General features: G+C 41.3%; 1 protein-coding gene across 2 annotated transcripts in view; it reads right to left on the bottom strand.

Moving 5' to 3' along the window:
* The window catches only part of pde8a (phosphodiesterase 8A), a 42,179-nt gene that overhangs the window by 21,498 nt on the left and 3,186 nt on the right, over positions 1-17,495 (bottom strand). The window contains exon 1 of one of the 2 annotated variants that reach the window (XM_071489021.1): positions 9,767-10,205. The exons of the other annotated variant lie outside the window; for it this stretch is intronic. Within the exon in view, the coding sequence (XP_071345122.1) occupies positions 9,767-9,892 (126 nt within the window). The 5' untranslated portion in view covers positions 9,893-10,205. Of the gene's footprint in view, positions 1-9,766; positions 10,206-17,495 lie in introns of those variants that run through there. 2 annotated transcript variants of the gene reach the window in all.

Consider the following 17,495-nt stretch of genomic DNA (forward strand, 5'->3'; position numbering starts at 1 on the left):
GAATACAGAGAGGAATTTTAGAGCGTGCCGGGCAGCAGTAAATCACTTCTTGCTAAATTGTAAGCCTTCTGAAAGCCCCATGAAACAACAAAGGGGGAAAAAAAGCTGATTAGCCCTCGGTTGTAGCCAAATTGACGTCATCATGACACTAGGCCGTTTGTTGTAGTTGTCCGCAAACAAGGAGTATGGCATAAGGATGGCTACAAGCTGATGCTCTGTGATCATCTGATCTGTCACAGACACGAGGACTTGGTCGCATGATAGGCTCATGTGGACCGGGGAGACAGTAAGCGTGTGTGTGTGTGTGTGTGTGTGTGTGTGTGTGTGTGTGTGTGTGTGTGTGTGTGTGTGTGTGTGTGACTTTATAATAGGGACTTACATATGGAAATGCCACAAGCTAATGCTCATCCGAGAGGGTTTGACTGAACAACCTAGTTCTTCTCTTGTCAGATTTGATTTCAATGACTCGGACCACGTGTGCCAGAGAAACCAGCTCAGGCCTCAGATTTATGAATTCTGATTAGAGATTCAAACCACTCATTCATTTTCCTGTGGAGGTGAAACAAGCCATTCTCTCTTCTATATGACTGCTGAGTAAATGTCACAGATGGTGGCTGCACAGAAATATACACCACATAAAAAAAAAAAAAAAAAAAAAAAAAAGAGAGAAAAAAAATCCTGTTTCCACTGTGATGCCGATGAACTAGCTGAGGTCAGGGTCTTGACGTATGGAGTTTGGCCACAGAGCCTCCAGCTAGCTGAGGCCTAGTACACAGCGCTCTGTCTCCATCCATGGAGACTTCCCTCTCTAACTGACACTGACACAAGCAATGCAACTGCAGCTGAGGTTGTGCAACTCCAACAGCCAGCCTGCCACACACACACACACACACACACACGCACACACACACACACACACAGACACACACAAACAGGGCTGAACCAGTCTGCCAGCCTCTTCGGGCAACGTACTTCTCTTGTACAGTTCACACACGCACACACTGCAATGAATCACTCAGTCAAGCATTTGCATCCCGCAAACATCATGCTGGCACTCAACCAGAGGCAAACAAAGCAGGGGAAGTGAGTGAGCATGTAGGCCAGGCAGCCGGGCGGTATGGACATGGTGTGTATGCCTACGTAATCCACATCCCGCCCTTTTGCTCTATGCTTCTGTATTGTACCAGTCACTCTGGGATCTCTCTCTCTCTCTCTCTCTGTGTGCACAGGGCCACACTCAGACGACAAGTTTGCTGAGCGTCAGGGCATAGTGCAGTTGTGCTCAGTGCAAACACTTTTGAACGGAGGTCTGAGTTGAATGCGGTGAAACTGTGTTCCGATTCTAGTGGAGCTGGGTGACAAATCAATATCAATAATCATTATTGTCACTGACCTCCCTCTTTTTCTCTCCCTCTGTGCAACGTGTACATGAACTCATTTGCCAGGTTATTAGGAACACCTAGCTAAACCTAAAACAACAGTCCCATAATAAATCCCACCTTCATGATGGCTAAATGGTTCAGTCTGTAAATGGAGCCATTTTAGAGAGATGTTGATTCAACTTTCTGGTTATTTTAGAGGATGTAGATTGTGGCATTGTTAAATCATGTTGCATCATATGCTTGTGTGTATGCCTAACTCATTTATGGCAAGAGGGCAGAATAAATAATAGAAACACCCGTCCGTGTAATGAAATAGTATTCAACAGCACCACAAACTGCAGCCTCCAAAATGACCAGAAAGTTGAATCAACAGCTTTCTGAAAGAGTTTCAACACAAACTGAACACTACAACCTTCGTGAAGGTGGCGGTCATTGCAGGACTGTTGTATTAGACTGCATTTGTTTTACCTCATGAACTTCCAACTGAGTGTATATGCGTTTGTGGCCATTTGACCGAAGAAAAATACCTATGAACCGAAATAATTGAGACCACTCAAGTTGATCCTAACTTAGATAATAATGCAAAATGGACTCATGTTCATCAGTCCTAAAACAAAGCTCATGTGTCCATGAATAGGTTAAAAAAGTGAGACAAATGTGAACCTATCCTTTAAGGGCCTTACAGTATGTTTCTTATATGGAGCACCAAACAAATTTACACTCCGAAATCCAGAACCCCCACTCAGTATCTGCCGATACGGAGTACCGAGTCAGAGCACCAGTGCTCTCTCTCTCTCTCTCTCCCAAATTTTAAATATGTGTGTCAATCTGTGAGGAACGCATTGGAGTCAGTATTAAGTAAGTGATGCCAGGGAAGCTGTGGCACTGAACACTGAGTCAGTGCACACAGTGATTAAACACAAGTAGTTGATAGCGGAGGCCTTGAATTTTATAATGACAATGACAGGGAGACTGTACTTAATGTGGTTCGGTAATTTCATAGCCAACTCCTCATTTGCTTGACATGGTCAGCATCTGCGCTAACGCCGATCCAGTGTATCCAATGAATGAATAAAGCCCTACACCTGATCACAACAAACAGATTGGTACACAGTGAACCTCAGGGCCCTCTGAGGATCCGGGAGCCCTCGGGATCTGCTCGTCTGCTTTGCCCGGTTGGTAATCGCAACGTTTAATAAAATCAATCTCTCTCAATGTCCAGGCTGTCAACTGTAAAACAATCTCATGTAATGTGATATCACACCTGCCCGATGTCCACAGTCATCTCGCACAGCATTCAGGACAGTCTGCAGTCTCCTTCTACCCTCATTCAATACACCTCATGTATTTACATAGCGGAGCTGCCTCTGACCCTGTATCCTGCTGCCAGTGTATCCGGCCCTATAGATCTCCTCCTCCTCCTCCTCCTCCTCCTCCTCCTCCTCCTCCTTCTCGTCCTCTCCTCCAGCCCACCAGCTTTTCTGTCTCACGCTCATAGCCCCCCCCCCCCCACACACACACACACACACACACACACACGCTACACGCTACACCATACACACTGGGAGAGTGGCTTTCCACTAAAGTGAAAAACAGGAAATTGGATGACATTGTTCGGTGCGCCGACGTCAGCAGTGAGAGATAGAAAGAGTAAACAGCTTCCTCCACCCCAGAGCTGGGACCAGGATGCAGGGAATCTTGGGATGCCTGCCCTGCTCGGGCTTCTTAGGAAAAACGTGCACAGCTGCCCCCTTCGCTAACAATCTCCAGACCCCTCACTTTGACACAGCTCTCCGGCGAACGTGCACGCTCGCTCTCTCTCTCTCTCTCTCTCTCTCTCTCTCTCTCTCTCTGTCTCTCTCTCTTTCTTCCTCCCATTCTCTGGTTCCACTTCTTCAGTTCCCTAACATCACTTTATCCCTCCTTAAAACTCCTCCACATGTGGTTAAGTAGAATATTATATGCAGAGCTGATAACACTCCAGCAGCATTAGACAAGATCAGCACTTCTTCCTTAGAATAAGTCCAAGTGTTGGTCTCACAACTAGTGGCAGGGTGTTGCGGGTGTGTTTGCGTGTGTGCGTGTGTGTTCCCATCTAAAAGTGTGAATCAAATGGAGATGAATCAATGTTCTTCATTAGGTCTGATTAAGGGCAGCAGTCCCAGCCACAGGTGTGGACGCACACTATGTACCAGACAGACAGACAGACAGACAGACACACTAACTCTCACACACACTGAGCTAAGTGATGGGCTAAATGGCACTGAGTGACACATCAGCCTCGCCACACGCTGAGACACTCAGATAGTAGTGCTAGCTGCCCATGCTGTGTGCATTACCTCAAAAAGAATAATTCACTTTCATGTGTGGCCACTTAAATTCGTGGCCCATAGATCTGCAGCTGAAGCCATCGATAACAATGTTTCAAACCTGCGGCCGCTTCTATCCCTGAGCCTGAAATCAATGACCAGCCCGATAACACCTCACCAAATTCAGTTCAACTCTTTCAACTCACTTTGAATTATCGTTTGTTATGGATTACTATTTCAAAGAAAAATGACACGCAAGTATGTAAGAATCATACACTGTATTCTGTCACTGTCCAGTGAAAACCATGCATCTCCAAATTTGGTGATTCTGAATTTTTCAGATAAACTGTAAGATAAAATGTTCTTTTATTGGTTAGTAACATTATATATATATATAGGAATTAATTACTTGGAAAAAAAATGTATGTGTTTTTTTAAGGAGTAAAACAAAAAGCAGATTACAAAATCTTGAGCGGTTGAAAACTAGTATATAAATTACCAACTATGAACTGCACAGCACACAAGACTAAAACATAACTAAAACAAGGAAAATAAATATACCAAGCAGACCTAAACCTGGTCAACCCAAAAACACTGACTTTGTCTTGTACTGCAACAACATCAACAAAACAACAACAAAATACACAGATGTATATGAAATCTGTGATGTTGATGAGATGGTGATACCTGCCTCTGTGATTTTACTACAAAATCTGAGTTATTGGTCTTGAGGCTGAACTAATCAGAGGCACCATTATTTCATAATCTTTGGTTCTGGGCCCAGTGTGAAGCAAATGATGAAAAAGTGACAAATTGATGATTATGTGCTAGAGTTCAGAGCTGAACGTGGTAGTATTTTTTTTTTAGTAATCTCTCAGCAGGGATTTCATATTACTATTTATTTTTCCAAACAATTAAAAGAATTTCTTATTTAGGGTTGGCAATGGAATTTATTTAACTGGCCTGTTTAAATTAATTTATAAAAAACTATTACTTTAGCTGCTGGAGGAATCTCTCTCACTCACACACACACACACACACACACACACACACACACACACACACGCACACATCACCAGTGATTAAGCCCAGACTCCAGAAATCAAGACACTAATACAATTTCTCACATTTCCTTTCCGTCCATGTCTTCTCTTTATTTTCCTACATACTGCTTTCCATTGCTCTCTGAGCCACTTATTCATCTACATGCAGGGGTTCTCACACAAAAATGCTGTGTACTTGTCACCTGAAATTTGTTATGTATATGTTTTATTGCTCTCTTATCATGTTCTTTTGGTTTCCTAATGTACAGCACACACATTTATGTCTTTCTGAAAAGCATTTGGGGATAAAACTGTGTATTCAAAGCTGGTTAGAAATGAGTCTATAGCTTGATCTGACATGGCTTCTCAACAGTGGAAATAAACAGATGACAACATTAAAAAGGCTAATTTAAACACATTAATACTGGAGACAAAGAGCAATGAAAAGATTCCTGATTAAAACACCCAAATAAAAATCAGACATTTATCTTATGTGTTAACGCAATTGCAATTCATCCATTTCGAAAAAAGAAGTACAACCGTGTGTATTCTGGCTCTGTCCACATGTCTTATCCATGGTGACCAAGCCCACAGTCAGCCAGGCAGAAGACTTTAGTTGAGTCACTGGCATGGCTGAGGGAAACTAGGCCACTGTGGATCGGTTTGTCCCAGAACATCCTTGCCTTCTCTGTATTTCTATCTCTGCCTTCTCTCTCTCTCTCTCTCTCTCTCTCTCTCTCTCTCTCTCTCTGTGTCTGGTGGAACGTACCACGGAGGAAAGACCAATCCCCTGTAACAAAAACTACAACGTCCTGTAAAGAACATCTAATATTTCCCAGCGAATGAGATGAGATGAGATGAACAATGTGCCTCCTTTCACTTTCTATAAGAGCCGTACCAAAACCTTCACATTTTAACAGGCAGGGAAGTGACTCTGACCGATTTCTTTGATAAAATGACAACTAATCAACTATCTTGATTGTTGACTATAATATTTATAGTTTATATTTCATTTAATTTCCTCAAATATCAAAAATCAGCACTAAAACCTTTGTATATTTAAATGACACTTTTGAAAAACAGAATTAACAAAGAGCTTTATAAAAAAAGACAGATCATTTAAATCCCTGCTGATAAAGAGGGCAGGCAAATAAATAATCAAAAAATAAAACTTTCCACTGGGAAAACCAATGAACAAATCCTGGGAAAGATCAGACAAGATGGGAGCACTGGGGGCTGGGATGTTCCTACTGGGCAATAAACTCCAGATTAGTGGTATAAATCAAAAATAGAAAAAAATGCAACTAACAGTAATTTTCATTATCAATTGATCTGTCAAATATCTTCCAGGAAAAAAAATTACTACAGAGCTCAAGGTTATATTATTAAACATCTTGTTTGGTCGAAGCAAAAGTCCAAAACCCAAAAATAGGCTTTTTTACAGGATTTAAAACAGAGAAAAACAGCAAATCCTCCAATAAGAGAATCTGGAACAAGAGAACGTCTAGAGTTTATTCTTTTGTTGCCAAAAGTCTGAGGTGGCAGATGAACATATAGACACATAGGCACTGAGGCTTCATCCATGTCGACTTCCTAGTACAGGAGCTCACTGGTCAGGCCAGCGTGACGACATGACATGTCCAATTATTATTATTTTTCTGTTTTTACAGAACCTATCTAGAGTTACAAAGACATCTCCACCAAGTCTTACCCGAGGGACAGACTAAAAATTTGCAGATTATTTCCACACCTCAGATGACCTCATATCATGTCACAAGCCCGACACCCGTAATCATACAATATGTCATGACATCAAATCTGATAAGCAACTTCTGACAGGTGGCAGTAGGGCCTACAACTGAACTGAACTGAAAATGTCTCATATTCCTTCAAAACTTCCACTTCACTATGGCCATGTTGTGAACGCCCATTTGTCTCATCACTGTTACTAAGATCTGGGCAAATTGAATAACGCACAGAGGAAAGTAACAGTGGACTTTGTTCTTGGCGTGTAGCGTTACAGTATCTCAAGAAGCTAGCTAACTTAATCTTTTTAATTTTTTCGCCTAATTTTGTTGCGTTTCACCACACCAACAAAATAAACTGAAGTTTAGTTTTTTTTTCCAACACCCTTGCTAGCACCCGCCTCAATCCTATCCACCTGTATTCACGGTAGGGTTGTGGATGTGGATGCGCCCCGTAATAAGGTGAACCCACCAATCAAAGCAGGCAAATCCTCATTGTTGCACCTGTTTTCATATGTTTACAGACACGGGATTGGACATAACCAGGAAGAAAACAGAATAGCAGTAGAAGGAAACAAATGAGTTTGTTTTTTTTAAACCTGGGCACACAAGAGGGGAAGAGCATCATTTATTTAAGATCACGGTTGTAAGAACCGTTTAAAATATTTCTGACGAAGGTCTAGAGAGACCTAAAGGTTAGGATGATTAATAAATTGTGATGCTGAGCAAGAGCCGTGTGGGATTTCTTTCTTTCAAGATTTCATTTGAAACTATGAACTTTTCGCAAAAACCGGGACAATTCATGTCTCAGGAAAGAAAATTCATTTCTGGGATAGTTGCTCAAAAAAGAGAACAATCCTGGGAAGGGTGGCAACCCTATCTGAGCAATGTTAGCTTACCAGGCTATATGCTGGCAGCAACTTAATGTACAAAGTACAGAGAAAATTCATGATGAAATGAATATAACTTATAAAACAATGAAAAAAAACTGCAGCTTGACTCAAGAACACACCCCTAAGCTCTCAAAAAACGATGGCCTTTAAAATAGTGCACTAATTTACTCTGAACTGCAGTGTTGTGAACTACCTCTTACACATGCTCTCCCAAACACACCAATTTCTAATCAGTCATGCATAATGGTGCACACACATGCACACATACACATTTATTGTCTTTTGAGCAGTGCTTCCAAGAGAACGCCCTGACCTTTATTCTGTCTACAGTGACATCTCTCCCACCTCACCAGATAGTGCGGAAACTCAAGCATACGGGAATGCACATACACACACAGAGGGAAGACACCGAGTAGCTCACAGGAGACTGAACTTGTCCTGGAATTCAGTCCCAAACGCCCTTGAATGACGTCCGTGGTTTAAAAATACAGAGTTTGCAGAAAATGAATAGGTTACTTCATCCTTGGTGACCTGTCCCTGTTTCTCTCTGGTGCTCCACACCTTGTAAGCATCGCCTCAGATATCGAACAAAGAACATCAGACCCGAAAGAGAGAAAAAAAAAAAAAAAAAAATCTGTATTGTGTTTTTATATTTATCCCTCAAATAAAATGTGTATTTGGATTACACTGTATGTACACGTGTGCAACATCAGAGCACAGGCTTCATTCCCTCAGCTCGTGACGCTGCCTGGGCCTGCCTGCATACCCTGTGCCCATAGCGGCGGGAGCGTGTATGTGATCTGTGCGTCACTGTGCCAGTGAGAGTAACTGAGGCCTGGCAGCGGAGAAGTTCCTGCCGACAGGCCAAGTGATGAGGGTTAGAGACTGTGCTCAGAGCCTTCGCACACTGGCCTACAGGGATATGAGCTGAAGAAGGCGCGGGAGCCAGAGAGAGATGCACTCATTAAAACGTGGAGAGAAATACATGAGGCTCTTCACTATATAGGCATATGCGCCACTGCCAAACCCTGCTGATGAAACTGAAGCTTGGGTTTTCTGAGGTTTCTATTCTAAAGACAGGTGAGGTTTTAATGAGATCACATCTCCATTTGCCCTTGACGTTCGTGCATCTCCTGAGGCTGTATTTATCTAAATACGTGGCCTACTTTTCTCAATCCCCTCTCCATCTTTTCAAATAGGTTATAAGCACACTGACACTGGCATGTGTCCAAACTGTGATCTCGATATGACCCTGAACGTTTTCACTATTTAGTTTAGTGAGGGTCCAATAGCAATATGAGCAAAATCCAACTTTCAAATCGTAGTCTGTGATCCTGTGAGTCTGGTTATGAAAGGCTAATCCAGCAATAATTGTCATTGCACTTTCAAAAAGTTGGGAGATGGGTTACAAAAAAAAAACAAAAAACAATGGTTAAAATCAAAGCAACAAAACGAGATATTTTGAGCTCAAAAGAACACTGGATCCTACATTTCCCATAATGCAATGGCATCTTTCATTAGACCTTCATTGCCTCTTAAATACCTGCTTCTTTTAAACCTTACACATCAATCATACAAATTTTTAAGTATCAAGGCCAAAACCCTGTAAAACCTTATAAAGCCCCCTTCAGAACAACAGACGAACACATACAATTGTTTTCACTGGCTGTGCAGTACACCTCACAGGGAGGAAACTGGACCTCGTGTAAAAATCAGTCAAGCTGGCCCTCTGAAAAGAAAGATGTAGATGATGTCCTCGGTATCTACAACCAGTGTGTGTAAATTAATTAAAGGCAGAAGACAGATCCACAAGAAGCTGAACACTTTCTCTAATGTTCACCTTCAAGGTATTTCTGTCCTTATCCAGATTACCCTGAAATCCTCATAAGACCTGGACAATCCTAAGCTATCCAGGGCTGTGGAATAGCCCCTTACTAAAACCTCCTCCTCCTCCTCTTCCTCTGCCCACAACAGCCTTCTTCAACACCACTGTTTCTCTACTGTAGGCCTGCATATTGGACTGCTTCACTTTCCTTTTTATTCACATCTACTCCTCAATAACCCTCCCATTTTTACCTTATATAAGCACACCAAAGAATATTTATAATCATGTCTTTATATTTTCACTCACTGTGTTGCCCTGCATTTATCAGCAGGACTGTACATGCTTTAACTTCAACTGAGGCGCCTTTGCTTGCTGTCAGAGTGTCATTTACACTGTGAACCACGGGCAGCTGTTGATCAGGCGCTTGTAGTTCACATTCTCCTTCCTCTCTTAGCTCATTCCAGGTTAGGTCAAAGGCCAATAAAGCAAAAGGACAAACTAAAGGAGCTTGGGAAGTCTAACAAGGACGCAGCCTGGTCCAGTGACACTGCGGCGTACTGTAATCTTACCAGGAACCTTTCCATTGCAGTCAGCCCCTCCTCCTTCTCAGTCCAGCCAAATACATGACAACAAGACAAGCAGAGTACAAACAAGAAGCTACACAAGAAGACTGTCTGGCCCGAACAAGAGATCATTAGTCTACAGTCACTTTGTTGCCAGAGCCATACACAACAAGAACAATCTTAATTACCTCACCAACCCTGTGGCCTAAAGAGAGGATTAGAATTAGCAATACGCCCACTGTGGCCACACCACCCCTGCTCTATCTGCAACTCTGTGAGGCTCCACCTCTACACAACAGCTTAGATGTTTTTGAAAATATCAGAAGTGTTTCTGCGGGGCTCTTCAGATGGCTGCGAGAGCATTAGATAATCACCGGACTCCCCCTTCTCTTCACCTGCTAAAACAGGAGCACTGATGTCACTGTTGCGTGAGAGATCAGTGAGTGACACGAGCTGGAGCACCGGGCTGGGGTTTGGCACACAAAATATACTCTATTTAAACACACACACACATATACAAACACTGACCGAGTAATGGGGATTTGATGACTGCATGGTAATACACACATTCATAGAAGTTTGTAAACACACAGACATAAAGCCCAGATTTTTTTCCTTCAAAATATCCTTCTGCTTAATCAAAATAAACTTGTCATGGGTATCAAATAAATGATTACAGTAGTAAACAAAAAAGGAATAATAATTCAAGCTATCACTTAGTGTGAAAGCAAAGCCAGGTTGGAGCAATTGCAATTTTTTTCAGCAACCAAACACCCACTTGTGAATCTTATCTTAAAAATAATTTGTATGGGCGATTCCAAATTATCTTAATTTGAAATAAACACCCAATTAAATTATATTAACATAATTTCAAATATTTTTTATCAAATACTAAATAAAAAGGCATGAATGTAAATAGTTTGTGAGTTTCCAATGGATTATTGTCTAGCGAAGGCTTCCAATTTTCCCGTGGCTCTCAGGTGACTGATAGTGAAGTAGAGAGTGATGAGACACAGCACTGATACGCAAACACTCAATATGGACAGAAAAAGCAAAACAACAATTACATTAAACCTAAGACAAACAATCGAATTTTAGGCTTTGCCATTTATGGATTTTTTGGCCAAAATAAATCACGTGAAAGCTGTTTTAATGCAGAAATGATTGGGCATAAATAACTCTGCTGAAGGTAGGGAAAGGAAAGCTGATATACTGAAACACGCTGATTGTGTTCACACAGCAGCAAGAATAATGTGAGGGAGAAAAATCAGCAAAACAAACACTTAAACACATTATCTGTATTATGTATAATACATAATAGCATTTCATATAGCTACAAGCAGCTATTCAGGTACACTGCAGCCTAGGGGGGAATGTAATCAAGCAGATGTAACAGGTATTATCAATGACAAAGGTGCTTTTGACAGACACACAGGAATGTTTCAACCACTGATTCAAAACTATTAGAAAGTGATAACTACTTCTTTCATTGTGTCTCGTGTGCATGCAAATCATTTCTAATGGGGCATGTACTCTCATGGTTTCCATTGAAACATTTCCTGCTCTCCTCTGGCTTCCAGCACACGAGATTATAAATCTGCTACTCTGCGTATCTAATCACCTCCAGTGTCTGAATGCGCTAATGTGCTTAGTAGCAACAGGATAAACGGGACTGACTCAAATATAGTTAATGTCAGTCATGTAAATTAATGTTTTGAAACTTCGGAATACATGTTTTCAGACATTTTCAACCAAACAGGCCGAACTTTGAGTCAGATTTGTATAAAAAGCATAAAAACTGTCACAATGAAGTCATGCTCAAATGTACTCTTTTTTTGACATATTGTGAAGACTAGATCAACACAACAGAAGAAGCAAAATGTGTTTTTCATTTTCATTGGCTAAAACTGACCAGACTACATCGGATACTCATCTTGACCTATGGATCCCAGAGGGGAGAAGGTAGTTCTGATATATCAAAAGGCCCAGATGTTACAGGCCAGTACATACATGTGTACGGTTCATTTAGACTTGAATGTCATGCTTGAGCTAAGCAATGCAGACAGGCTCACTTCCTGTTTCTTCATCTATGCTGCATTTGCATGTCACAGCCAAATGGTTTGGAGTGTTAAAGTTCAGTTTTCTTGTCATATTGTCTTTTGCATATGATGAAGCCTGATCTTTGCTGGAGCAAAAGTCACACTAGCCAAAACTAAAAAAGGTGACCAAGAGGGTAAACTGACCCGTTTCCATTTGTTATTGTTTAGTGAAAGGTCAAAAGGTGAGTTGAGCTTTGCACTGAATTTTTGTACTGACCTCAAAATGTGTCCTTGCAACCACACACCTCACACTACAAAAACAATGTGCACCATCTGTGCTCCGCTCCGTAAAAACTGTAAGCGATATATCAACCGAGGGTACAGTATATCTTCAGAGCAAAAGGCAGGACACACTCCAGAGAGTTTTGCGTCATAGCTGTGTCCATTAAAACAAGGGAGAAGACATGCGTAATGCGGTGTTGAGCAGGTGAATGAGTGTCTTGCATGTTTACTACAGCCAATAAGCTGCAGGCCCGTTCACTTAAATCCAGTCTGCTCAGTGCGCCTTTAGTGACGAGAGGCAGTAAAATGAAGTCAAAGCCTCTGGAGCATTTTGATTCTAAAGTACTTCTAGATCAACTGCCAGACTTTACAGAGAAATGCCCATCAGGTTTATATTTTAATACTAAATCTACCAGTTTTTGGTGCTTTGTAAACTTGCCCCAGGAAGAGTCTTTCAACATACTGCACTGAACAGCGTGACGGAGCGTGAAAATGGGCAAAGTACTCCAGTAACCAGATGCTGTTAACATGGCTGTTAGCATTGTTAACGGTGTATTGTGCATGGTTACAGCAGTCCACAGTGGACACATAAGGCTCTCTTCCAGGGGAGATTAAAAACACGCCTATGGACACTGACGCTGTGACACTATGCAGGAGAAATGACTCTCAGATGAACTCTTCCTTTGGAAGAACAATGATGGTGTGTTCTGTACACGGTGTACTTTTCAAAAAGCACTCATAAGTGTGGGATTAAGACCTTGTGAGATCTTTGTATAGACTAGAGGGTATGCACATGACATCACTGCAGGATCTGAAGGATGCATTCACACGAAAAATACATTTAAAACATGACTAAAACAGTGAAGGGTTGTGATGGCACCAATGAACAAACAGACTCTGGGAGTTTTACAGACTTCGAAAGGCTAAAGAGAAGAGTCAGGGGGATAATTGGAAACATGGCATGGAAACTTGACTGTATAAAACATTTTGAGCAAAATCATTCACTAAATTCTTTTTGTGCTACGGTGACTCCATCTTTAAGGGATAGTTTGAAATTATGGGAAGCACTTATTTTGTTTCCTGCCAAAAATTAGATGACAAGATCAATACCACTCTCATGTCTATGAGGTAAATATGAAGCTACAGGCAGCAGCTGGTTATCTTAACTGAGTGGAAAGACTGAAAACAATGGGAAACAGCTAGAAAAGATAAAGTATAGCTTACTAATGGGATCCTATTAAGTATCGCTAAGTCTTTATCAACTCTGTCATCTAACAATTAAATTCTCTGAGGAAGAGGTTACATGAGCAACCAAATTCTACATATTTAATGATTTTTTATTCTTATTCATAATCTAACTTGTTCTGAACAAATGTATTAAGTGTTTTGTGCTTTGTGGTTTGTATTTTCTGTTTCAGTCTCACTGCTAGTTGCCCCTTGGGGACAAATACACTGATTGTTAGATCACTTCTCTACTTCAACAGTGACATTAGTGATGGTTGCAAGACACTGCAACAGTTAACAGACTAAAAAGACTAAAAGACTAAAAAAAAAAAATCAGAAGAAGGGCACATCTACAAGGCCCTTGACAGAAAACTGTTTTCTATGAATTATCACCTCCCTGCCCACTTTGCTTCACGCTGGCAGTTTCCAGCCCAGTCAGCCCTTAAAAGTCTAGATGCATGGAGCAGGAAGCCTCATACGAAAAACACATCGGGTGCATGACACCGCAACCCTCGCAGATGCTCACAGCTTAGAAAGCGCAGAAATTGGGAGAGACAGTCGAGGAGGAGCTTAAAAGGCCACCAGTGGACCTGGGCCCACTCACATCCACATTCCTGCGAGCTCCTGAAACAGAACAGAGAGCGCTGCTACTACAGAGTAAACACTTGTAGTGCCTTGTTTTGGAAGAATACCATTTCCATAATCTCGTGAAACTATCACATGCTGACCTTATGATATTAAATTCTTAACCTGGAGGGGAAGCAGAACAAGCTTTGAATGTGGCCTTATTTGTTAAGACTATTTCAAAAACAATGGGAGGTTCTGTTTCATAAGTACATGCACCCAACTGACACCTCATAAGTGAGCGAGCTCTTGAAGATGAAGAGACCCACTGTATCTACACTCAAGGTGACAAAAGGATTTATTATATTATCCTTATTTGATTTCTACACAGGATTAACACTCAAGCTGTCAGCAGTGGAACTTTGGGGTCATTACATCAAGTATTGGAGCTGCTTAATGCTCAAGAATAAAGATTGGAAAAAGGGGGAAAAAATAAACATATAAATACTCTTAGACGTCTCCTGCTAAATACAGTTATCTTGTGGGGTGACAAGAGCTAAAGCTGCCAATACATCAATCAGAGGACAGTCGGTGATCCATGGGCCCCATCTCACTTCCTCTCAACTCCTTCTGCTCATGTCCCAGTGGAGATAAATGACATGGCAAAAAATTTTTTCAAAAATCCCCCCTTACTGCCCCGGCAGACACTCCAGACAGGAAGGGAAACACAGGGTCGCACTGCAGATGACATTTTGTTTAAATAAAACATAATGAACAGCTAAACTCATTTTTAAAGGCTGCATTTAAGGAGTTTGGGGAAGTTTTTTTTATAAAATAAAAAACAGAACTATATAAATCTTAAAGAAATAATTTGACAAGTGGGGAAATTTGCTTATTCACTCAAATCACATAAGTTAGATTAAGTATCTCTCCATTAAATGGGAGGCTACAGTTAGCAGCAGGTTAGCTTAGCTTAGCATAAAAACTGGAAACGGGGGAAAAAGCTAGCCTGGCTCTGTCCAACTGTCATCAAATCCACCTAACAGAACCTTTAACGCTCACTCAAGAAGATATATTGTTTAAACTGTACAAAAGCTTAAGGGTAAAAATGATGATTCACCATCTTACGTAGACTAATTCTTGGCCAGGACAATAAATAGTCCCGTAAATAACTCTCCATAAAACAGCAAGTTATCACTTTTTACACAAATCGAACAAACAACATACAGGGTGTTGGTGAGCTGTAGAGATACTGGCAGGAGATGGGCTAGCTGTTTCCCCTTGTTTCCAGTCTTTGTGCCAGGCTACGCTAAGTGGCCGCGGGCACCAGTTGCATATTTGCTGTTCAGACATAAAAGTGGTGTCGATCTTCTCATCAAACTCTCGGCGAGAAAGTTAAGCATGTAAGCAAAATGTCAAACTATTCCTTTAACATGTACGTGCCGTTTGGGTGAATGTTTTTGTCCACGGCGCCTCAAAGCCCCAAAACGTTGCCCCCGCAGGAGTCAAACTACTAACTATGTCAGTGTGCCAGAAGCTAGTGCCGTGCTTTGAGCTATAATATCTATCATTGCACACACAGATATGACATCCTTTAGACATAGATGAGCAAGCGAGGCCATCACTTGATCCAATCGGCAGCTGTAGAGACAAAGACAACAGCAGGGACATTGAAGTCAACTGAATGTTGACATTTCTATGGGTGCACAGAGGGAGACTGCTCCTATTGTGGATTCAATCATTTATGTGACTGTGACGATCAAAGCAGTGGTCAGTTAGATTGAGATATTAAATTTGGACATTCAAAGAGTAATATCTAAGAACAAAAGTTTTTTGTTTTTTTTTTATAGGGAAAGAGAAACAGAAGGGGAAGAGCACAGAGAATTTGACAGCCAAATGAAAGAAAGTGAAAGAGAGAAAGAAAAAGAGCCAATATCAGTCTCCCTCCACTCAGCCAGTAGAAAAAGCACAGTGGATTAATTCATCACCATGCTAAGCCTTTCCCCTCCTCTGGAATAAATTACCCAATGACTCTCAACTTAGACTAAACACACACACACACACACACACACACACACACACACACACACACACACACACACACACACACACACACACACACACGCGCACTACTGACCAGCGAGCACATGCAAAAACGGTGGGAGAGAAAACTGACAAATGGAGAGAGGCTGCCCAGGTCAGTGCTGTATCATATCTTACTACACTCTCTTTAAAAGTAAGTAAGATGTATCACATGAGAGGTTTGGTTCAGAGGCTTTTTAAGCTCTGAGCTGTGAGTTAGCAACAGTTAAGTGTTTCCCAACTGAGCCTTTAGTATGGAAAAGCAACTGTGTGTGCCTTGTCACTTCTGGGGATGGGAGGGTTTAATGGGGGAAGTCTGAGGTATGGCTGAGTGATTCCACCACTTATGTTAATGCATGCAGAGGCTGGAATCAGGTGGCAAGCAAGATGGTATTACTCTCCGGATACCTATAAGCTTAGCACCTTTTATTGCCCTTTTCCATTTATACCTAGAGGTAATGGTAAAACTGATTTCACATTTGCTGTTCTGGGAGGAGGGGGGGGGGGGGGTTCTTGGTTTCCTTGAGTTGGGGCAATCAGACTGGAAAAGTCAAGGCCAGATAAATGGTGTTGTGTTTGGCTGAGATCTTTCTCTGTCTCTTTAGCCCTATATACACACACAAACGCACACAAAAAATGCCCACTATCACAGGACCTTGTACTTGAGCCTTATCATCACCAGAGCAGCCCAGATGGTAACGTACCCTTGACAAAGACTCACATCACACTCCCAAACTTCTATTGAATCTTTCTCACACTGTAGACGCCTGCACATGTTCTCTCCCTGTCCAAGTGTAAAAAAAAAAAAAAAAAATGTACGCAAAGATACAGCACAGCTTTAACATTTGCTTAATTCAGTTTTGTAATACGTTAAACTTTTGCACTTTGCTGCAGCTACCGCCTGATTTGTGTAGATGTGGGTGATTATTATTATCCTTTAGGGGATGAATGTGTGTTCTCCCTTCAGAATCACAATGACACAAACCAGGGCTCAAACATGCACACAAAGACAAAAAAAAAAAACACATTATAATTAGACACATAAACCATTTCAGATGATTTGGATGTAATATATGATCTACTAGGGCTGAAGCGAATGATTATTTTCATAATTGATTAATATGCTGACTATTTCCTCATCATCTGGTCTAAAAATAGTGAGAAAGTCAATAGAAAATTGTCATAATCGCCGTTTCCTAACACCCAATGCGACCAGCAGTCCAAAACCCAATGATATTCAGTTTGTAATTAAGTAAGACAAAGAAAGATGACTTTAAAACGACCTGGTTATCAAAATTACAGATAAATCTTCCATTGATCATCTAATCGATGAATGAACCTACAGGGGTCTGGTGCAGCCCTACTAAGTGTGACATCTTTCAAAGTCTTTTTCCCCCAAATGAAATAAAACGCATTGAGAATGTGTTGCATTAAAACTGTTTGGCGCAAACAAACAATTCCAGAGCAATAAGCGGCATGTACCACTGACCCTCGAACGCATCGCAGCGAGCTGATGTAGACAATTTTTGAAGAGAGCGACTATA

Source organism: Trachinotus anak, unplaced genomic scaffold, assembly GCF_046630095.1.
Source record: "Trachinotus anak isolate AG129_WGS33_773 ecotype Australia unplaced genomic scaffold, CSIRO_AGI_Tana_v1 ptg000011l, whole genome shotgun sequence".
Lineage (NCBI taxonomy): Eukaryota > Metazoa > Chordata > Actinopteri > Carangiformes > Carangidae > Trachinotus > Trachinotus anak.